The following is a 24,196-nucleotide window of genomic DNA, read 5'->3' on the forward strand; positions in this document are numbered from 1 at the left end:
TTGTAGGTCTCCTCTCCTCTCCTCTCCTCTCCTCTCCTCTCCTCTCCTCTCCTCTCCTCTCCTCTCCTCTCCTCTCCTCTCCTCTCCTCTCCCCTCCCCTCCCCTCCCCTCCCCTCCCCTCTCCTCTCCTCTCCTCTCCTCTCCTCTCCCCTCCTCTCCTCTCCCCTCCTCTCCTCTCCTCCAGAAACTGTGAAGACACAAAACAGACCTTTAAAACATTTTTTTAATGTTATTCTTTCGTACACAAGACGTATTCTTCATATTTAGAGCATGCCGAATCCAATGGCGCCGGTCTGGACTTTCCACGACGTTTGCAAAGGTCAAAGTTCAGCCAAAAGACTGCAATGGTGACCTTTGGGGCCTAAAAAAAATGAGCCTAGGGTTAGATTTGAGGTTCCAAAGGTCGCATAAAAACACCGAGACTATCACAACGATCGCCTCGTCTCCGCGATCGCAGACGTATAAGGCTCATCACGAACAGACTTACGATCATCGACGTCGGCGTGTGCGAACATAAAACCTTTTCTTCACTAGAACGCCACAACGGTAAGGCCTTCGGGTCTGATTTTCGGATATGTTATAGAGCTCCCAGAGACTTGGGCGACCTTTCTAGGAGGCGGGGTCTTGTTTCACTTTTTCAGTCAGGATGCTGTTAAAGTCTATGGGTATATGAGCTGTCTGATGGACACAGCCAAAGTGAATGACGTTTTGTACGACTGTCGGAGGTGTACATCGAAGACACCAAACTGTTCGTCTGGGCAAGCTCTCCGACATATCCGAACGTCGGACCGTAATGTTTTATCGTTGGCGCGTTGTCGTGCGTCAAAGTCGGCAAATTGTAGGCCTTCGTTCAGGGCTACCGCCGCGACCGTATGTCCGTTTGGCCCGAAACTTATACGGCTGCGATCGGGGCCGCGACCCGGTCCCTGTGGTGGTCTCGGGTAGTCCCGCAACTAACCCAAACCCTAACCCTAACCCTAACCCTAACCCTATAACCCTAACCCTGTAATTGAAACCATAGGATTGAAACAATGTCAATTCATTGTAAGGCATTTCAACATTGAAAAATCACCATCTATAATACATTGATTCAATTGAATCAATCAAACGTTGAAATGATAACTGTAATTAGACATTGAATCAACATAGGTTTTTCAACCTAGGTTCTCCCCCCATCCCCCCCCCATCACAATTGAAACCATAGGATTGAAACAATGTCAATTAATTGTAGGGCATTTCAACATTGAAAAATCAGCATCTATAATACATTGATTCAACAACAGCTTTTCAAACGTTGAAATGGTTAACTGTAATTAGACATTGAATCAACATAGGTATTTCAACCTCAACCAAAAATAACCAATCTGACCAAAAGTCAACGTTGAATTAACATCTTTTGCTATCTGGGTATCTCAAAACAATTTAGAGAATTCCTTTCGTAAAAAGTCAATGCCTACACCCCCACGCCCCCCAAACTGTATATTATTCTTTTTTTATTTCTAACTGTTTATGTTTTGCATAGTACTGTATATTTGTATGTCATAATGTTTCGATGAATGAAGTATGAAGGACCCCGACGGAAACAAACCATAGGCTTTCTTGGGTTTAAATCCTCTTAGCTTGTATTGAACTGTACTTTCCTGCAAACTGTTAATAAAGTATTCAATCAATCAATCAATCAAAGCCGCTTGAGTGGTCTTTTTTGTGCAATGTGTAAATGGTCGTAAATATGAGCTAAATATAAATATACGGTCCATAAAAAAACATGATATGTATAATCAACCATATGTAATACAACAATTATACATTAAAAGCCTTTTGTTATATGCCATTCAACACACAGATGTGTTCTCAGGGTTCTGTGGAGCAGAGTAGACCACACTGTCAGAGCTTCTTGGAGGTCAGTCTCTCGCAGACCTCAAAGGCCTTCACCGCCAGGGCGGAGTCTCTGGCCAAAGGGGAGGGCAGCACCAGGGCACAGTCGCTGTCAAAGTACTTCCCTGTGATCCCGTCGGTCTCCTCTGCCACGGCGCAGTAGAGGGGGCTGAACGCACCCTCCTCTGCGGACTGAAGAGTAGGAGGTTCAGAGGGACGATGCATGGGGACAGCAAACACAAACAACAGACATTAAGGATTTTGTATAATCATGCATGCATATATTGCATGTTTTATAGGAATTGTTTTTCATTTACCCGGAAACGCATGCACGCACGCACGCACGCACATTTCAGTATATTTTAACCACTACTCCCCCTACTACACTACTACGCCCGGAAAAAGGGCTTACCAAACTATATCGAACAGTCAGGACCAATTTGGGGGTGCAGCAGTTTCCCAAAGTTATCAGAAGCTTCATTCGAATCTTAAAGGAGCATTCAGTGATTTGGAAACCCCCCGGTCTGCCCCGGTAACAAGATGGCAACAGACCAACAGCACACACACCAAGGCCCGCCCCCGCTCGATCATGATTGGCAGAAGGCCCCTCTCTATCCTGATTGGATGAATGCTGGGCCATGATAACGAAACCTATGGTTTTTTGACCCCCCCCCCCCCCATGGGGATAACTGGGGACAGGGAGGAACTCCTTATATGGTCAGCACACTCTATAGTAGGGAGGATTATCACAACAAAACAAAAAAAGAAGTGATATTTGATTTAAGTGAAATCACTGAATATACCTTTAACTCTTAACATAAGAACATAAAAGACACTAAAAAGCCTGTTGCAAAGCATGAGCACACTGCATGCAAATGCAACACTGTTCAAACTCCAGTGAATGGAATGGCGCACATTCCTAACAGATTTTGGAATGAATCTTGAAGAAAACCCCACTACTCTAGCTGAGAGTGGGGTGGAGTAGTGGCGCCTTGTTGGTGGTGTGGGCGGGGCCAACAATCGGCACACCTGGGGGATATATATAGGCCTAACTAGGCAGCAGACAAACATTTTGTCCCTCACTGAGAGGTGCTTGCAGCGGTGCCGTGTCATTAGTCAGAAGGTTCATTGTTCCGAAATTACTATCCCTATCTCTAACCCTAACCTAAACCTAACCGCAAGCACGGGAGCAAACCTAAACCTAACCACAAGCACGGGAGCAGTGCATGTTCGGACTAACGGGACTTCGGATCTATGGGAAAAAACATGTTTATATTACTCCTAAACATTTTGCCAAACATCACACACACTTCTATCCTCCTGGTGGAAACCTGTGCCCAGAAGGGCACTTTTTCTAGTTCATCCTCATTCCACCAATGTCACTGAATAAACCACTATCAAACTGCCTGATCTGTGAACCTCACATGCTCTTATAGGCATGCAGGTGTAGGAGTGCACATACTGTACAATAGCCAGCCTCCTTTTACCAGTCAGAATATCTTTCACCCACTAAATTAAAAATTAAATTATGTTTATGCGTCGCCGCCAGTGAACTGTTACTGGTCCATTTAGACCAGCAGCAAACAAACGTGTTCTGGTTAGAATACACTGGCATGACTATACAGCAGGTTCTGGCCAATTTCACTCACGCAGACAAAGATCAGCATGATCTAACGCACTGATCGACTACATTCATCACCAAAGAACAACACACTGCAATCAAACACATACTGGTCCAGCTGCTGAAGTCCTGGTTCACATAAATCACCCTGCGGGCAGTGTGGTTTAGATTTGACCTGCTGTTATGGGACTCGGAGCCTCATTGCATTCTTGGACATTGAACAAGGGATGCCGTTTAGGCATGACGTCTTCCATCTGTTGACAGTCACATAATGCTTTTTAGGCTTCCAAACCACTTGGAAACCTGCCGTCCCAATTTTGTGCATGATGTCATTATACGTTTGTAAAGAAAAAAACTTTTCAAAACCTTTCCAAAATGTCGAAATATGTCTAAATATTCATTGTACGCTGAATTTAAGTGCATTATATAGTTATGTTTCAGCACCTGGATGATGACCAAACATTAACAATTCAGTATATTCATGTGCAGACAGGCACTGCACACCAACACATGATTAGGGAAATCTTGTGTTAGTCAACCAAGCTGTGCTACTCATGTGCTACTCACTAGCTGTGTGTTGTGGAAATGAATTATTTCTTCAGTGAGAGGACAACTAGATGTCTTTAGTAGATTATTTAGTAGATTCATGACAATAATATACCGGTTATGAAAATGGAGTAATAGACTGAAATGAGAGTCTGCATTTCCTCGGAAGGCAACGGCCAAGTCTGGCACCCAGTGTTGGTGAAAACTAAGGGGTATGAAACATTAATCCCCAAGGATACAAATGTAATCAGACGACCCTGGTGCAGTATTTTGGCTAAGCAGTTCTCCTTTCCAAGTATACACTAATGCAGATGGCTCCTTATCTTCCTCGTTTACGTTCCCTGCTAGGGCAACCCATTCAGACGGAATTGGAGCCTGGGAATCGATGGGCACTGATGGGGCGCTTGTTTGTTTTGTGTGTGTTTATTTGGGCCGTTTTGAAAAGCTATGCCTAAACCTATAACCTTAAGTTCCTTAACCCTAAACCTAACCTCACAAAAGAAATATTCTGTGCATTCTTTTTCAACACTCACTCACCTTGAAAAAGAAGAATCCGATCAAACTGAAGAGGCATCGCACTGCAACCCTATAGTGTCTCATGACTTCTGTCATGACAACACCAGGGTGAACCGAGTTGGCGGTCACACCTATATCTCGCCCACAAAGACACACAGACGGATAGAGACTGGGGTTTAGGTTTGGGATCTGGATCCTCGAGGAACAATGAGGAACCCGGATCCAACGTTGAGGAACCCCGAATCTGTTCCATCACATTTGGAGCCGTTTCTAGAGCTGTGGATATAGTTTGAGAACCATACCAACTCTGACAGTGACATAAACATATCACTGTCAGAGTTGGTATGGTTCTCAAACTATATCATTTCAAGGACCATATCATAACTCTGAGAGTGTACACATTTGTACACTCTCAGAGTTACAGACAGTTGGAATGGTTAAAGGGAACCATCATCTGACAGTTAAGAGGGAATCGTTAAGGAACCGGAATCGTTAAAATCCTAAAGGATCAGAACTCTAATTAGGGGTATAAGCCACAAGAACATCTCAAAGTTCCTTCCTAAAGGGCCAGAATTGCATTACTTTTATGTGCTGTGGTGTGTGTAGCTACATTTATTTATAATTACTCTCATCTGTGTTTGAACGTTATGTCATTTAATAATTTATGCAGTGACTCTTTTAACACTGTGATTCCATTCTGAAATGTACAGTATTTGTTTTTGTGTCTTGCATACAAACTTGTGTAATGAAAGCAGACATGAGCTCAATATTGTATACAGCCTTGCTGACACCATTTTTGACAAGGCTTTTGGCAAGCTCTCCCCTCTTAATAACACTTAAAGACTGGATCTGAGTTGGCTCTGTACTTGGACCGTTCTAAATAACTTTTCCAAAAATAGCCAATCTGCAAGCTCACGACACGTCAGCTAATTTCGGCTAATGTTCCCCCTAGGTTAAATGTTCATTCATTTTTGGAACCAAAGTACTCTAAAGCCCTAAATGTTGCTTGAGGAGCACAGACCGAGCACCAGATGGGCTTGTCCGTCTGCCATTGCATTGCATGCACTTTACTGTGGTGTTTCTGCAAGACTTCTTTTATGGACTCAACAGAGGCCTCGCACGGAATGTTTTCATAGTTCTATTTGTTCCTGCATGGGCTGCCTGTAACTATTGGTACCGTCTTTCAAAAGAAAATGCTTATTTTCTGTGCAGTGTACTGTAGGCAAAATACCTTCATAGGTAAAAATAAACTATTGAAAAACATTGAATTACCATGGCACCTCAGCAATAAAATAACAAATATTTATATATACACAAAAGCAATTGTTTTTCAAATAGTGGTTCTTCATTGGATTAATGAGCATTCTTAGCATTCCATGAAAGATTTTAAATTAAAAGTGAATAACATTTGTGGAGTATAAACCCTGGGATACAATAGTCCTTGCCACAAAGGTATCATTCCAATTTCAACCGTACCTGTCCCCTGTAGCCTGCGCGCAAACTCATTGGTGCAGATGACATTGTGTAGCTTGGTGTCGTTATAGATGGAGTCCATTCTTGTGCCGGTGATGTTTTCACCGTGGAAATGAGAGAAGTCCACTTGGCCCTTCTGGTGGTTGACAGAGGACACGGTGACGATGCGAGCGGGGGCCGAGCGCTTCATCAGCTCTGGAGGGATGACCAGGGTGTATATATATATATATATATATATATATTATATTGTTTTACTTAAGTAAAAAGTTTCAATACCGCAATGTAGAAATATACTCCATTACAAGTAAATGTATGGGTAATCAAAATGTACTTGAGTAAAAGTATAAATAATCAATAAAGGCCTACCAAAAGTACTACTCAATTCACAAGGTATTATATGTATAAAATAAATATATGGCTCAGGAATGTGACAAAAACTGGGGTGTGTAACTACTCCTTTAACACGTGGATCTTACCCAGCAGCAGGTTGGTGAGAAGAAAGGGACCCAAATGATTTGTAGCAAAAGAAACTTCCAGCCCTTCTTTGGTTATCTCACTGGGTAAGCCTGATTGTAGAAGAGAGTAGACACAGAATATCGTTAGCCTCATAGGATAAATGCATAAGTCATTTTTTATGATTTTCGGATAATAAGGAAAAACACATTTTCTCGCAAGTATGTAAGAGTTTTTAATGCAGATTTTTACAATGGTTTCCTGAGGGGTTAACAAAATGTTTTTTACAAAAAGATAAACATGAGAGTCATTCCATAACAAAAAAAAGTGACTTAGGCCATTTTCAAGAAAATAATCTGTGACTTAGGCATTTTTTAATACATGTCTACTAAACACCTGGGGGTCTATTAGAGTGATGTTAACTCCATACTAAACACCTGGGGGTCTATTAGAGTAATGTTAACTCCATACTAAACACCTGGGGGTCTATTAGAGTGATGTTAACTCCATACTAAACACCTGGGGGTCTATTAGAGTAATGTTAACTCCATACTAAACACCTGGGGGTCTATTAGAGTAATGTTAACTCCATACTAAACACCTGGGGGTCTATTAGAGTAATGTTAACTCCATACTAAACACCTGGGGGTCTATTAGAGTAATGTTAACTCCATACTAAACACCTGGGGGTCTATTAGAGTAATGTTAACTCCATACTAAACACCTGGGGGTCTATTAGAGTGATGTTAACTCCATACTAAACACCTGGGGGTCTATTAGAGTAATGTTAACTCCATACTAAACACCTGGGGGTCTATTAGAGTGATGTTAACTCCATACTAAACACCTGGGGGTCTATTAGAGTGATGTTAACTCCATACTAAACACCTGGGGGTCTATTAGAGTGATGTTACCATACTAAACACCTGGGGGTCTATTAGAGTAATGTTAACTCCATACTAAACACCTGGGGGTCTATTAGAGTAATGTTAACTCCATACTAAACACCTGGGGGTCTATTAGAGTGATGTTAACTCCATACTAAACACCTGGGGGTCTATTAGAGTGATGTTAACTCCATACTAAACACCTGGGGGTCTATTAGAGTGATGTTAACTCCATACTAAACACCTGGGGGTCTATTAGAGTGATGTTAACTCCATACTAAACACCTGGGGGTCTATTAGAGTAATGTTAACTCCATACTAAACACCTGGGGGTCTGTTAGAGTAATGTTAACTCCATACAGAACACCTGGGGGTCTATTAGAGTGATGTTAACTCCATACTAAACACCTGGGGTCTATTAGAGTAATGTTAACTCCATACTAAACACCTGGGGGTCTGTTAGAGTAATGTTAACTCCATACAGAACACCTGGGGGTCTATTAGAGTAATGTTAACTCCATACTAAACACCTGGGGGTCTATTAGAGTAATGTTAACTCCATACTAAACACCTGGGGGTCTGTTAGAGTAATGTTAACTCCATACAGAACACCTGGGGGTCTATTAGAGTGATGTTAACTCCATACTAAACACCTGGGGGTCTGTTAGAGTAATGTTAACTCCATACAGAACACCTGGGGGTATATTAGAGTGATGTTAACTCCATACTAAACACCTGGGGGTCTGTTAGAGTAATGTTAACTCCATACAGAACACCTGGGGGTCTATTAGAGTAATGTTAACTCCATACAGAACACCTGGGGGTCTATTAGAGTGATGTTAACTCCATACTAAACACCTGGGGGTCTATTAGAGTAATGTTAACTCCATACTAAACACCTGGGGGTCTGTTAGAGTAATGTTAACTCCATACAGAACACCTGGGGGTCTATTAGAGTGATGTTAACTCCATACTAAACACCTGGGGGTCTATTAGAGTAATGTTAACTCCATACTAAACACCTTGGGGTCTGTTAGAGTAATGTTAACTCCATACAGAACACCTGGGGGTCTATTAGAGTGATGTTAACTCCATACTAAACACCTGGGGGTCTGTTAGAGTAATGTTAACTCCATACTAAACACCTGGGGGTCTGTTAGAGTAATGTTAACTCCATACAGAACACCTGGGGGTCTATTAGAGTGATGTTAACTCCATACTAAACACCTGGGGGTCTATTAGAGTGATGTTAACTCCATACTAAACACCTGGGGGTCTGTTAGAGTAATGTTAACTCCATACAGAACACCTGGGGGTCTATTAGAGTAATGTTAACTCCATACTAAACACCTGGGGGTCTGTTAGAGTAATGTTAACTCCATACTAAACACCTGGGGGTCTGTTAGAGTAATGTTAACTCCATACAGAACACCTGGGGGTCTATTAGAGTGATGTTAACTCCATACTAAACACCTGGGGGTCTATTAGAGTGATGTTAACTCCATACTAAACACCTGGGGGTCTATTAGAGTGATGTTAACTCCATACTAAACACCTGGGGGTCTATTAGAGTGATGTTAACTCCATACTAAACACCTGGGGGTCTATTAGAGTGATGTTAACTCCATACTAAACACCTGGGGGTCTATTAGAGTGATGTTAACTCCATACTAAACACCTGGGGGTCTATTAGAGTAATGTTAACTCCATACTAAACACCTGGGGGTCTGTTAGAGTAATGTTAACTCCATACAGAACACCTGGGGGTCTATTAGAGTGATGTTAACTCCATACTAAACACCTGGGGTCTATTAGAGTAATGTTAACTCCATACTAAACACCTGGGGGTCTGTTAGAGTAATGTTAACTCCATACAGAACACCTGGGGGTCTATTAGAGTAATGTTAACTCCATACTAAACACCTGGGGGTCTATTAGAGTAATGTTAACTCCATACTAAACACCTGGGGGTCTGTTAGAGTAATGTTAACTCCATACAGAACACCTGGGGGTCTATTAGAGTGATGTTAACTCCATACTAAACACCTGGGGGTCTGTTAGAGTAATGTTAACTCCATACAGAACACCTGGGGGTATATTAGAGTGATGTTAACTCCATACTAAACACCTGGGGGTCTGTTAGAGTAATGTTAACTCCATACAGAACACCTGGGGGTCTATTAGAGTAATGTTAACTCCATACAGAACACCTGGGGGTCTATTAGAGTGATGTTAACTCCATACTAAACACCTGGGGGTCTATTAGAGTAATGTTAACTCCATACTAAACACCTGGGGGTCTGTTAGAGTAATGTTAACTCCATACAGAACACCTGGGGGTCTATTAGAGTGATGTTAACTCCATACTAAACACCTGGGGGTCTATTAGAGTAATGTTAACTCCATACTAAACACCTTGGGGTCTGTTAGAGTAATGTTAACTCCATACAGAACACCTGGGGGTCTATTAGAGTGATGTTAACTCCATACTAAACACCTGGGGGTCTGTTAGAGTAATGTTAACTCCATACTAAACACCTGGGGGTCTGTTAGAGTAATGTTAACTCCATACAGAACACCTGGGGGTCTATTAGAGTGATGTTAACTCCATACTAAACACCTGGGGGTCTATTAGAGTGATGTTAACTCCATACTAAACACCTGGGGGTCTGTTAGAGTAATGTTAACTCCATACAGAACACCTGGGGGTCTATTAGAGTAATGTTAACTCCATACTAAACACCTGGGGGTCTGTTAGAGTAATGTTAACTCCATACTAAACACCTGGGGGTCTGTTAGAGTAATGTTAACTCCATACAGAACACCTGGGGGTCTATTAGAGTGATGTTAACTCCATACTAAACACCTGGGGGTCTATTAGAGTGATGTTAACTCCATACTAAACACCTGGGGGTCTATTAGAGTGATGTTAACTCCATACTAAACACCTGGGGGTCTGTTAGAGTAATGTTAACTCCATACAGAACACCTGGGGGTCTATTAGAGTGATGTTAACTCCATACTAAACACCTGGGGGTCTGTTAGAGTAATGTTAACTCCATACTAAACACCTGGGGGTCTGTTAGAGTAATGTTAACTACATACTAAACACCTGGGGGTCTATTAGAGTGATGTTAACTCCATACTAAACACCTGGGGTCTATTAGAGTAATGTTAACTCCATACAGAACACCTGGGGGTCTATTAGAGTAATGTTAACTCCATACTAAACACCTGGGGGTCTATTAGAGTAATGTTAACTCCATACTAAACACCTGGTGGTCTGTTAGAGTAATGTTAACTCCATACTAAACACCTGGGGGTCTATTAGAGTAACTGTTGTTTGCTGTGTATGCAATGTAAAAATGCCCAAGTCACACAAAGTGAGTTAGGCGGCAACGTAAAAATGCTCAAATCACACAAGTGACTTAGGCAGATCATCATTTTTGAAGATTGTGAGCTTTGTGATTGGCTGAGGACATAGGCGATGATCCAGAACGATGCAGCAGCCCCAGGAGATCACCTGTATGCAGAAATCTCAATTTCGCCAAAAAATGACTTAGGCATTTATCCTATGAGGCTAACGATATGAAAAAATACTGCAAAGAAATATTATGAGAATTATTATTATCAGGTTATGCAAATCAATTTCAATTCAAAGGAGCTTTATTTGCGTGGGAAAACGTGTACAATGTACATTGCCAAAGCAAGTGTCAAAAGATAATAAAAACTAATGAAAATTAGGGAAGTATATGTTCTTAGCTTACGTATGATTCTACTATTTTTTGTTGTTATGTATATGATGTATTGCCATGTTTTTTGTTCTTGCTTAATGTAAATTGCTCTGGATTAAGAGCGTCTGCTAAATGCCTCCCCCATCCATCCTTCCTCTTCGATGTCTCCCTTTTGACTGATACCTGTCCATTTAAACTCTAGACGGCCCTGCCCCAAAGTTATTTGTGCAGCCACACCCGGCAGCCGGCGAAAACTAGAGTTCTCAACAGACCCGAAAATGAAGGCCCTAGCTGGACCCTCATCAAACCCTGTACACTCAAGACACTGCCTTAGAGTATATATTAACCCATTCTGAACGGGCACCCATTTTGGTGTTATCATCATGTTATGCTTTAGCTATTTAAAAATAGCAGATCTACAAGCTCATATCGCGCCACCGAGTGGCGCGATACGAGCTTGTAGGTCTGCTATTTTTTGAAAAATCGAAGAACGACTGACATTTTTAGAATCTGATCTCAGGTCAGAATGGGTTAATCAGACCAGTGTGTGTCCAGCGGAAACCTTGTATGAATCTGATCTCAGGTCAGAATGGGTTAATAGAGACGGCACCCGGAGGAAACCCTGAGGCGAAATGGACATACCGAATTTGGTATTGCAGTTTGGACCCAAATCGTGAACGTGCTGGTCCGTTGACTATCATTTAGCACGTTTATGATGACACGTGAACGCTGTTTCATACGTGAACGCACGTGAACGCGTGTAATGATAGTCAACGGCCAGCGCGTTCACGATTTGGGTCTCTATTAATATATACTCTAAGCCTTAGAGTCTAAGGACACTGCCCCCACTGCCACCCTTAGATCTCCATATATGGAGCTGACCTGTTCAGACATTCCATATGTTGATCTGACCTCATCAAACCCTGTACACTCAAGACACGCTCCATATATGGCCAGTACACAGTATATTATACAATATATAATATACTGTGTACTGGCCATATATGGAGCTAAGGTATTGCATGTGGTCCCTGACCATGCATTTAGTAATGTAGGAAAGTGAAGATTTGTATTTTAATTTATTGTATTGACCACAAGTTGAGAAACAATGCAGTAAATGATGATGACGTGTCGATGTTGTCAGTTACTGAGTCAGACATGTTACTGAGTCAGACTGTGCCGGTTTGCCTGGTTGAGTCACCATTATAAGGAAATGTGCCCATAATTAATCGCATGTGTCTGCTCACTCATACATACAGTAAGTTACAATGAACAGCAACATGAGTTTAATATGAAAGGTTAATTTCCCCCCCACACCACGACCATATCCCCCCTCCCAACACAAAGTGGTCCCCAGGTAGATTCTCAGTCAGGGTGGTGGTCCCTGGTTCATAATCAGTTGAAAACCCCTGTACTAGGGTATAAAGCTTTATGCTTTATTTGTTTCCTTTTGCAGTCACTTTGGGACAAATAGCAGCATTCTTTCTCAAAACTATATAAATAGTAGTACATTATTGCAAAACAGCCTCAGTGTTTAAACTGTGTTTACATGTGCAGTATACCTAGAGGGAACATAGAAAGATCGAGAAATGCATATTGTGGTGTCTCGTTGGTCGAATACCGCCCAGGGCAGAGAGCTACATGGAGACGCCATGGGCTCTGGGGAAGGTTCTCGATGACAGGTACATCCCTAATCACCTGATAGGACAACTCAGTGCACCTGCGCTCATCAGCACACCTGAGCGCATCAGTATAAAAGGGAGAACTCTCTGCCTCACCAACAGATCCACTCGCCAGAGACGAGGCGAGGCTGTGGGCAGGCATGCTGGGCGGGAAATGAACTTTGTGTTGAAATCTTACCAGAAAGAAGTTAATTTCTGACCTGAATTTATGCTCAATAAATGCCTTTGTGAATAGGCAAACCTGACTTCTGCTCCTGAGTTGTGTATCAGTCGCCACAATATATGCACATTGCATAAGACCAGCAGCTCTGGTCTCAAAATGGTCATCAGGACTGTTTCTTCCCATCTGAAACCCACTGGTCATTACAATAATGTAGATATTTTTTAAATATATCTACATGTGGGGTATTTTGTATGTTGTATTGACATGTTGACAACCATTTTCTACACGAATGGCCAGCCACTAGGTGCCACCACTATCGCATCAGCTTGCAAATGTGTGTAGTGTCAGGGCTTTGACAAAAAGGCCACAGGGCCGACTTGAAAAACAGCCGGAAATATCAATGTGATATGTTAAATGAAGTCTTTACTTCTCTGCCTCGGTGGTGCTGATAACATAGTTGAGATTAAATCAACATACTGTACCATGAGTCGTGACACACTGGTGGCAAAACCAGTTATTTCAATGGGAACTAAATACACGCAAGTCTAGACCTTTCCTGCACTTTCCTGCACCAACAACTATTATATTCAGATGAATGATACAGTCTGACGTAACGTGATCTGCTGATGAGGCATTCCTTGCCTTATCTTAAGTTTCTATGTCTGTGCATGAAAGAATAATCCATATTCTTCTTTCTGGAGTATTTTTACTCAAAGAAGATCCTCCTTGTACACTGAAAAGCACAGATGTTCAGTAACCATATTATCAGCTGTTCAGTGTTCATATGTTGATATTTATAAATATACTATATTGTTTTCCGTTAAAGTATTGGACAGAAGTTCTCTTAGCTTTGTCCAAAATCAAGGAAGGACCACAATGCAAATAAGTCGCTGACTTTATGGCATATTATCCTTGACACTGCTGTCAGACGCATGTACCATGTGTATTTATTTTAATCATAACATCAAATAAATCGAATCAAAATCTGTTGAAGCCACCACACCCACTTTCACTGAAGCATTGTGAGTGGTATCAGCTGTTACTTTAGTTATTTTAGCTCAAAGTTGCAGTTTTTAGAATCAAAACGTAATCAAACCCTTGTGTCAACCTGCTGATCATTTCCAGGGCAGGGTAATAGTCCTCTCGACTGAATCCAACTTTCCATTATCCCTGTCAGTAAATTGCATGAGACTTACATGCTTAGCAGACTGCGTCATTTGTCAATCATTTGATTGTTGATTTAGCATTTCCAGATGTGGCAGTGTACGTTTATGCACATACAGAACACTTGCTGCGGCACCATTACTTGCTAATTAACTGAAATATGTCTGTGTATATAAAACCGTTTTAAAGTGGGCAGCTTCCCCTCTGGTTAATGGGGCTTTTGTTAAATAACAAAAGCCCTGAGTACCCAGCATTTCTTACAAACAAAAATGTCAGGTTCCTGTTGATTTTACTATTTGAAGATCTGGATGCGGATACTGGATTCCGTGATGTTGTTTTTGTGTGTGTTTGTATGCTAAGCTTGGCAACCCTAATTGGTTATGTGTCGAAACATAAAATAAAAACATGAGCTGCTCATCATATACTGCTTGCATCTTCAGCCACCATGTGCTAATGATTAGTAACATCACACTGAATGATGTAGGACTCTCTCTCTCACACGCACGCACGGACGCGCACACACAGACGGACACACAAACAGACGCACGCACACACACACACACAGTAATCAGCAATGGGAGCTATCAGAGGACTTGATAAGCCATGTTGTGCAGAGCCAAAAAAGACAATCTGTATATTATGTCATGTATGTCACAGAATAAGTCGGTTTCTGAGGCAGACATGCAGGCAGTGCAATTTCACGTCGCTATGATGAGTAGGCCCCTCACTCTCCCTATAACCACAACCACAACAGAGCTATCGGAATCCTATAATTCAATAAAAAGATATTCAGTCATCTTTCTCTCTCTCTCTCTCTCTCTCTCTCTCTCTCTCTCTCTCTCTCTCTCTCTCTCTCTCTCTCTCTCTCTCTCTCTCTCTCTCTCTCTGGCTGTTCATGTGCTCAACTGGGAACTTTGTTTTACATACCAGTGCAGTGGCAGTGTCCAAGTCTTAAATGTCAATCAATAGCGCCAGCTCATCTGCTTTCAATAGGCTATAAATGCCCAGCCTGGCTAATAAGCTGGGCATCAAATACCACACTGTCGTGTGGTATTTGAGTCTGGAGATGCTGTGTATGGATCTTGTTTCCCGGGGGGCGGGTTCAAACATTTTCTCTTTGACGCAATTGGTCAGTGCTACTGTCAGTCAAAGGTCTCAAGCATTGAACGTACGAAAGCACTGTACCAAAGCCCGCCCATATTGCATACCGTGTCCCGATTGGCCACACCAGTTCTCTGGTGTAGGAAATGGGCGTACAATTGAGCCTCTCCAGACCGTAATCCGCCGGCAGGCAATTCGTTCTGGCTTATTAGCCAGGCTAATGAATGCCCAGCCCGACCTCCCGATGCACCATCATCATGTTTCTCAAATGTGTTTTTAATTTAAATTTGGAGAAAGATCTTTCAGCACTTATGTTGGACATGGTCACAGGTATTGAGAAACGTTTTGATTGCTATGGTATTATGGACAAAGTGGATGAAAGGAGTGGTCATTTCTGATTAATGAGAGTACCAGATCTATCCATATTCAGTTTCCTCGCCAGGCAGGCCACACTGGAACACTTTTGTTAATGACGGACCTTCCTTCATGTGGGTTTGTTCCTTATGTGGTCTACTGTCCTACAGTATATGGACAAAATGTGTTTCACCCACTTCACCCACTTCTTCCTGTAAACCTGGAAAGTTTCTGAATGACAGCACTGACTGCAGTGGTAAGAGTACAGCAAGGATATTTTGCGGTGGCTTTCAGCATGCAGTTGCCGTTCAGAGATTTTAAATAATGGGTCAATGTCGACTGGTATTAATGCCAGGTACGTATAGTTTTTCTTTATGGGCACCATGTACGGTCGGTGCACCTCAGCCAGGAGCATACACTACAGTAGGGGTGGGACACTTTGAAGATGGAGTGGGACTATATTTCCACACTCACTCCAGAGGGCCAAATAGCAGATCTACAAGCTGAAAAGTATAATTTTTATTTTATTTCAAATGCATTTAGTTTGCTTATGTTAACTTTATGAACTTAAATGCAGCTGCATTGGACATAAAAAACAACATTTTAATCCTATACTCAAGCTATACTATAATAGATTGATGTAATTAAAGCGGGTCATGTTTGCCTGTTTGGAATTGTAACAGTTGAAATCAATAATATATCAGTGTTCCGATTTAAGTGATGGTAGGGGCTGCATGTGTATGCATTATAGTCCTAACATCGGACTGTATTTTAAACAAAGTTGGGAGTATTCTAGCTATGTATATGCCATCCATGGTGGATTCTCACCTGATACTCCAGCATTGTTCACCAGAATGTGGAGAGCCTTCTCCTCCTCGTTGACCTTCTCAGCAAAGGCCCTGACAGAGTCCAGAGAGGACGTGTCCACCAGACGCAGGTGGACGTTAGCGTTCCCCGTCCTCTGTTCGATCTCTTCCCGCGCTGCGCTCCCGCGCGCCTCACTGCGACACGCCAAGATAACACGGGCGCCGCGGCGTGCAAAGTCCAGGGCAATGAACTTCCCAATCCCTGCAGGCCAGGGTCAGAGGAAGAGAAAATCAATTGGAACGGTTGCATTCCAAGATTTTACTTACTCTCTATATATAGGGAAGTGAAAGAAGGGAGGTCATTTGCATTTTAGTTCAGTTATTATTACTCAGCAACCTGACACGGCCATGTCATGCACATTGTTAATGTTATCCTGTGCTGTATGTTGTGTGTATACACAATATGTGCACATTGTGTACTGTACACAGTCTACAATAGATGGCTAAATTGTGTGTGTGTGTGTGTGTGTGTGTGTGTGTGTGTGTGTGTGTGTGTGTGTGTGTGTGTGTGTGTGTGTGTGTGTGTGTGTGTGTGTGTGTGTGTGTGTGTGTGTGTGTGTGTGTGTGTGTGCGTGCATGCGTGCGTGAGTGCGTGCGTGCGTGCGTGAATGCGTGACTGCGTGAGTGTGCGTTTGTTTCGTTCAAGTACATTACTTTCTTCACGTACACAAACATTTCCTAGCATGGCCATGTTGTAAATATAAAATACGAAAAATGCACACAAAGTTAGATACCTGAAGAAGGTCTTTGACCGAAACGTTGCCTAAATAAAGTTCGTATTGCAAGTGCAGACGGTGTGCGGGTCTTTGTGCACTTGTGTGCATTTTTCTGAGTACATTGAGCCCTGCCTACGCACCCGTCTCAGAGAATTTAGGTGTGCATAATACTTTGTTGCCTGTAAGGGAAGTTGTATTTATACAACGTAGTTTCGGGAGAAGAGACCTCCTTCCGCTTGACCTTAACCACTCCTCCCTCATTATCAACAACTCCTCCCTCCTCATCAACTCACCTGCCTTTCATTATCACCCAGCCAATCCCCGGTGCAATCACCACAGCATAAATACACCTGCGATCTCTCAACCAAGTTGTTTGTTCTGCTCCACGACAGACCAAACATGGGTTGTGAGTACTGCACTTGTAGATCGGCTATTTTCACTATTCTTCAAAATCGCCATCCTCCTCCACCCCAACCTCCTCCTTCCGCCTCGATTCTCTAGGAATCCAGGGGGGGGGGCAGTGACGGAGCATAGACGACCAACCGCTCATTCCGAGTAGAGCAAAGATGACCGTCAGCTCCAGAGACTACGCCCCCACCCTGAGTCTCGCCCTACCTTGGGTTCCTCACTCCACTCCGCATTCATCTCATTCTGTTTCAATTAACTGTTGATCTTGAGTGAAGGTGTGGTCTCTTACTAAGTGAAATATAAAATAAAACATCTGTTTTATTCACACACACATGTGGATTGTACAATACATGGTTGTTTTTTTGTAACTATGTGGGTAAATATGTGGCTTTTACCTTTCCTGTTTCCTTTCCCGACCACAAACTGGTCTACTGAACAGTAGGCCTACCTTAAGCTTAAGCTGGCATGGGTCCCAAAGTCCTACAGTAAGAACTTTCTGTAGAGGCACTACCGCCAAGATGTAACAGTCAAACACAACCTTGAACCTTGAACCTACTGGATCTATTAAATGACATTGACATCACTATAGTTAAGGTCAAGGAAAGCATTCATAAACACAGTTCTCACAACATTTGACAGCTAATGACTTTGTGAAAGGTAATTATTGAGGTCAGTTACTTACTCTGGCGGTCAGAAAATGGGCCCATGACAATTATAGCTACAATATCTAACAATTATGTGCAAAAAGCATGGAACACGGATGTGTATATTACAGGAAACTCCGGTAAACTTTCCAACAAACTCCGGTAAACTCCCGAATTGTATCACACCTGTATTACTCATTACTGTACTGTATATGCCTGCTAAACTTGAGGTTTACGGGCAAATCTAGTGCCATCGGGTTGGGTGCGCACATTTTTGGGTTTCATTTAATTGTCATTTAATAAGGTTGTTGTTCACCATGGGAATGTGTTGGGACATGAAGAGCCATATAATGTGTTGGGAGGGAAATATATGTGTTACATTGTGTAAATAATAATGAAGAGTATTATTAGAGTATATAGAAACATTTATGAACTGGCACCTGGGCTGGGGCCCTTGCCATTTTCCTATAAGGCCCTCAGGTTAAAGGTATAGGGTAGGTTATATCAATTACTTTGGTTAAAAGCAAATGTATTTAGCACTTTACAATGTGCATTACATTCACCCATTCACGCACACACACACACACACACACACACACACACACACACACACACACACACACACACACACACACACACACACACACACACACACACACACACACGCTCGCTCGCACGCACGCACACATTCACACACTGACGACAGAGGAAACCAACCATTCAACTAGAGCAGCGGTGCCCAAAAGGTAGATCGCGATCTACCAGTGCAGGGGTTTTCAACTGATTATGAACCAGGGACCACCACCCTGACTGAGAATCAACCTGGGCACCACCACCCTGACTGAGAATCAACCTGGGGACCACCACCCTGACTGAGAATCAACCTGGGGACCACTGTTGTGTTGGGAGGGGGGATATGGGCGTGGTGTGGGGGGGAAATTAACCTGGCACATTTCCTTATAATGGTGACTCAACCAGGCAATCCGGTACAGTTTTCCCATGAGATTCTCACTCCCTTTTCTGTGGAAGTTCTTGATATCCGACTTCCCAGTAACTGACAACATCGATCGAGCGTCATTGAATGCCACAGACGAAAAACAGTCCACACTATTGATCCATAATGTATAAATGATGGATAAGGGGTCAGGACAACAAGGCCTTTCCGCGGAGGGGTCAGAATGAAATTTGGACTTGACACTTGAATTAAGGTGACTCGATTGATTGACATAAAAAAGGGCAAACATCAGTAGCATTACAAAGTTAGTACATACAAAAACTAAAACTATTTCCATTCCCCTCCCACCCCCCGCCCCCCTTTATTTCCCATTCCAAGTGTTTGTCATGTTATGTTACTCCAAGTAAGTACAAAAAGTCTGGGCACCCCCGAACTAGAGCAATTAGCTTGCTCAGCTGTGTTCACTGTTCTTTTTCAAGGACACTTCAAACACTAACTCTGGGGGAACCTTGGATCGAAGTCGAACAGACCACTATACCCCCTGAGCTATTGTCGCTCAACAAAAAATGTTTGTCTATTAAAAAGGTATTTTCTGATGACAGTGCTATAGGTGTATCCCGGTCTCTATCTATGTCTATAAACAAATAGTATATTTACTTCATGTAGATTGCAATCGAATCTGATCAGGAGATGGTATGCATTTATCAGCTTCAATTGTATAGTGTTCCGACTTTCAAATGTGTCTCTTCATAACCTAATTTATTTGTGTCATCGCTTCCAATTTGACCCAGTGGGTTCACCACTGACCCATATGGTCATTATTTAAGGACTGGTTGACACACCAGAAAATAGGAGAGCTGCAGAGTTTCCTACAATTTTGTGTGGGACTTTGCAGTGATCAACCCTTAGTGGTTCTAAAAAGTGGGGACCAGGGAACCCACATATAGGAGTCATTGTGGGAGTCCCATGGGGCAGGGCTCCCCCCCCCCCCCCCAGGCCCCATGTATGGGATACTGCAGGGGGATCCTGCCATAAAATATTTTATAGGGGTCCTTGACATGAAACAGTTTGAGACCCACTGCATTACATCATGCTTGGCAACACAAGGGAAGGGACACATGTTCACAGTTTTCCAGATGTTCTTCCATTGGACCCAGACAGACAGAGCATCATAAGCCACTGACAAGTTGCACTGTGTATAGCCTGGGTGAAATCAATGCGATAGGGCGGCGGAGAGCGTTGTGTTTTGAATAAAAGAGTGCTCCTTTTAAATAACGTATACTTAATTCTGAAGCCACAGTATAATGCAATTATTGGATAGGTCGACAATTTCCTCATAGTGCCTGCATGTTCACTTTTTCAAATCATTGTTAGGCCTATGTTTATAAATAGCGGATATACTTTCGATATTCTCCGTGCGTCATGACGCATGCGTTTTGTTGGATACAATCATTAACCATTGCCCCGGATACCTGTTCATTTTTATGTATAGGTCATTTAATAAAAAATAAATACATAAATAAATGTACAGCTTCTATGACAACTAGGTTGGAAGGACGTATCTGAGGAGGCTGCAGTTATAACCTCATAACAAATGCAGCACATGCATGTTTATGGCTAAAGCAAACAACTTTTGTGCAACACATTTAATTGGTATCACATTAAATTAGGCTATTATTTTATAAGTATCAAGGCTCAATATTGCAGCAAATTGCCTATGGTTAAAACAAGGTTTATTCTATATCTGTATCGACATTAGGAAAATCATGTAACTATCTGAGAGTGAACAAGTTATGGATTAAGCAGGTTCCACATTTGTGCACTCGGATTGACAGAACAATAAGGATTTTGGTTCAATTTGAACCTTTGTAGGCTAAACTCTAGCATGTAGGATCTCCATATGATATATAGCTAAAGTAAATATAATATAAATACCTGTATTGGCTCCAGTAACTATGGCAGTCTTCCCATTCAGCCTGGTCGCGCAGCAGCGAGGGTTCCACGGATTTCTCCGTTGGGATCTTAGAATGAATCCCAATAACAGCGTGGAAACTGCCCATAATGGGTGGCAGAATATGTCCGTCCAAGTCCAAGACATTGAAACTGTGTATATAGCCTACTCCTTCAGAGATTTTTAGAAGAAGCAACCAACGGCGTGCGCGTGACTGCGCGTGCATGCGTCTCCTCGATAGTATTATGGCCAAACCGCCCACAGTTCAAAGGCTACCGGTATAGTTAAACCTGCATTGTTCTTTGAATTCTGCCTCCGGTTTGTTGGTGAGGCGGTAATAATAATAGGGTACATATTATTGACACATCATTATTTCCATTAACAGGAAAGGGATCGTATAGTTTTTACTCTTGTAAAAGAAAGAAAGAAAGAAAGAAAGAAAGAAAGAAAGAAAGAAAGAAAGAAAGAAAGAAAGAAAGAAAGAAAGACTGAAGAGGCTTAAAAAGGGGAAAGAAAAAATAAGGCTCCCCAAATGTGTAGCCTATATTTCAGCTGAGGAAGTTTTGAAAATGTGTGAGAGGCCAGCCATGCAAAGGACATCTAAATTCTAACCGAATTATAACAATTCAACCTATATAACCAAAAACAGTTGTTTTTTTAATTGTGCATTCACGTGAACTTTGTGTGTGAATGATCTTCTGAAAAGGTTTGTTTCCTTATAGATGGTTTTATTTTGATGCAATATCATTATCATGACAGCAATCTGTCGGTGCTGCCTGCTGCTGATATATCTGCACTTGACTTACACTTATCATTATAAGACCGCTGACTGACTCACGTTCTGCCCCATTGTTGACCCATTGATAGCCTACAGTGAGTACAGTGACAGTCTGAGGACTTTTCAAATAAAAAATAAAATAAACCCCCAAATTACCGTTAATTCCATAATTCGTAAATAAAACTTGTCTTTCATGCTTAAACAAGGTCTATATAAGCTGTACTATATAATACAATATAGAAATATAGCCATTAGTCAAACAGCATGCATTTAACCCAGGGCCAGGGGGCTCCCTGGTGGTTAGGTGGTCAATTGCAGCCAGGCCATTGTAATGCGAAATAGGCAAAAACGGCCAATGTAATAAACGTATGAACCACTAGAGGGAAGCCACGCTCTCTCATTGGTTCCAAGAGATATGGAAACTGAAGTTCTTCTTGACACTGAGATGATGTGTTCAAACTAGAGCTGGGACTCGATTAAAAAAATTAATCTAATTAATCAGAGGCTTTGCGATTAATTAATCTAGATTAATCGCATTTTAATCGCATATCAATATTCAACCCGAGAACAGCAAGAAACCTTTTTTTTTTAAATGTTTTTTGGTATCCCAGTGAATCAATGAATAGTGACTACAGGATACCACTAATTTTCAACATTTTACTGTCATTAATATACCTGTTGTGGAAATAATAATAAAAAGTCACCCCATTCTGTGTTGCCTAGAACTGGATGTCTGAAGAAAAAAAAATAGTAACAGTAACAAGTAGGCCTACATCTCAGTGACATCACAAAGCTGTACTTACTTCATATTGTTACTGTTTTTTGTCAGACCTCCAGTTCTAGGCAACACAAAATGGGGTGACTTTTTATTATTTCCAGTTTTCAGTACTATAGAAAAGCTCCCAGTGAGAAACGTTCCGAGGTGAAAAAAAAGGTGCGATTAATTTATCTGTAGTTTATCGCGATTAATTTTTCTGTAGTTAATTAATCCAAATTAATCGCAATTAGTCCCGGCCCTAGTTAACTTCAAACCTAAACCTTAGAGTATATACGCTAAGGTTAGAGTATATACTCAAACCATAGAGTATATACTCTAAGGTTCAAACTCAAATCTTAGAGTATATACTCTAAGGTTAGAGTATATACTCAAACCGAGTATATACTCTAAGGTTCAAACTCAAAGATGACGGATTTAAAGATGGATCTTTGTATTGAGTTTGTGCTTGAAATGTACTGTAATTCTGCAAACTGTTAATACATTTTTCAATCAATCAATCAATCTCTTTGAGACCTTGAGAGACAGTGGCATAAAACTGTGTTTCTCTCAATTTATCAATAAATAAAACAAATTAAAATCAGGAAACAATTATTCTAGCTTGTGTTTTTCCACACAACATATGCAAAATGGTGCAAACACGCACGCACGCACGCACGCACGCACGCACGCACGGCACGGCACGCACACGCACGCGTGCGCGCACACACTGACACACACACACACACACACACACACACACACACACACACACACACACACACACACACACACACACACACATACTGCACACACACACACACACACACACACACACACACACACACACACACTGCGCACACACACACACACACACACACACACACACGCACGCACGCACGCACGCACACACACACACACACACACACACACACACACACACACACACACACACACACACACACACACACACACACACACACACACACACACACACACACACACACACACACACACACACACACACACACACACACCACACCAACCAATGGTGCAAATTCATTAGTCAGTTAGTCAGTCAGTCAGTCAGTCAGTCAGTCAGCCAGTCAGTCAGTCAGCCAGCCAGCCAGCCAGTCAGTCTGTCTGCCAGCCAGCCAGCCAGTTTTTTCTGTTTCCTATGTAATAATTTCCATAAATAAATGAAACATCTAATCAAATGTATTTATAAAGCACATTTAAAAGCGACTGACATCGACCAAATGCAATCAAATACAATCAGTACTACAATCTGATACAATCAAACACAGTAAGACAAACAAACAAGAAGACAGGAGGTGATCAAACCAAAAGTTAAAAATGAAGCTTAGCTGTGATTAAAAGCAGCTTGTAGCCTATAGATCAGCTATATTCACTAGTTTGTGTCCTGGACTCCCGGGGGAGATCATATTTCTCTTTTGGGTCTTGACTGAGCTGTTTGGGACCAGAACCACTGGTCTACCGTCTAGCCAACAGGAACAAAACCTCTGAGGCAATGACTCAGACACATCCTTGACCT

At 42.0% G+C, this 24,196-nt stretch overlaps 1 protein-coding gene across 2 annotated transcripts; it reads right to left on the bottom strand.

The window, feature by feature from the left end:
• Positions 1-1,495: 1,495 nt before the first annotated feature.
• Positions 1,496-21,287, bottom strand: LOC310862598 (retinol dehydrogenase 12). 2 transcript variants are annotated; one of them, XM_083770579.1, is made up of 6 exons: positions 21,094-21,287; positions 16,398-16,637; positions 6,508-6,597; positions 6,035-6,226; positions 4,580-4,689; positions 1,496-2,067 (listed from the first exon to the last, which is right to left on the bottom strand). In XM_083770579.1, exons 1-6 carry the CDS (start codon positions 21,254-21,256, stop codon positions 1,885-1,887), a joined length of 978 nt encoding a protein of 325 aa, XP_083626705.1. In that variant the 5' UTR covers positions 21,257-21,287; the 3' UTR covers positions 1,496-1,884. The 2 variants fall into 2 exon arrangements, with proteins under 2 accessions (XP_083626705.1, XP_083626706.1); XM_083770580.1 differs by lacking the exon at positions 1,496-2,067 and adding an exon at positions 3,243-3,750.
• Between the last annotated feature and the right edge of the window lie 2,909 nt (positions 21,288-24,196).

This window comes from Protomyctophum parallelum (genome assembly GCF_964188405.1).
Source record: "Protomyctophum parallelum genome assembly, chromosome: 8".
Lineage (NCBI taxonomy): Eukaryota > Metazoa > Chordata > Actinopteri > Myctophiformes > Myctophidae > Protomyctophum > Protomyctophum parallelum.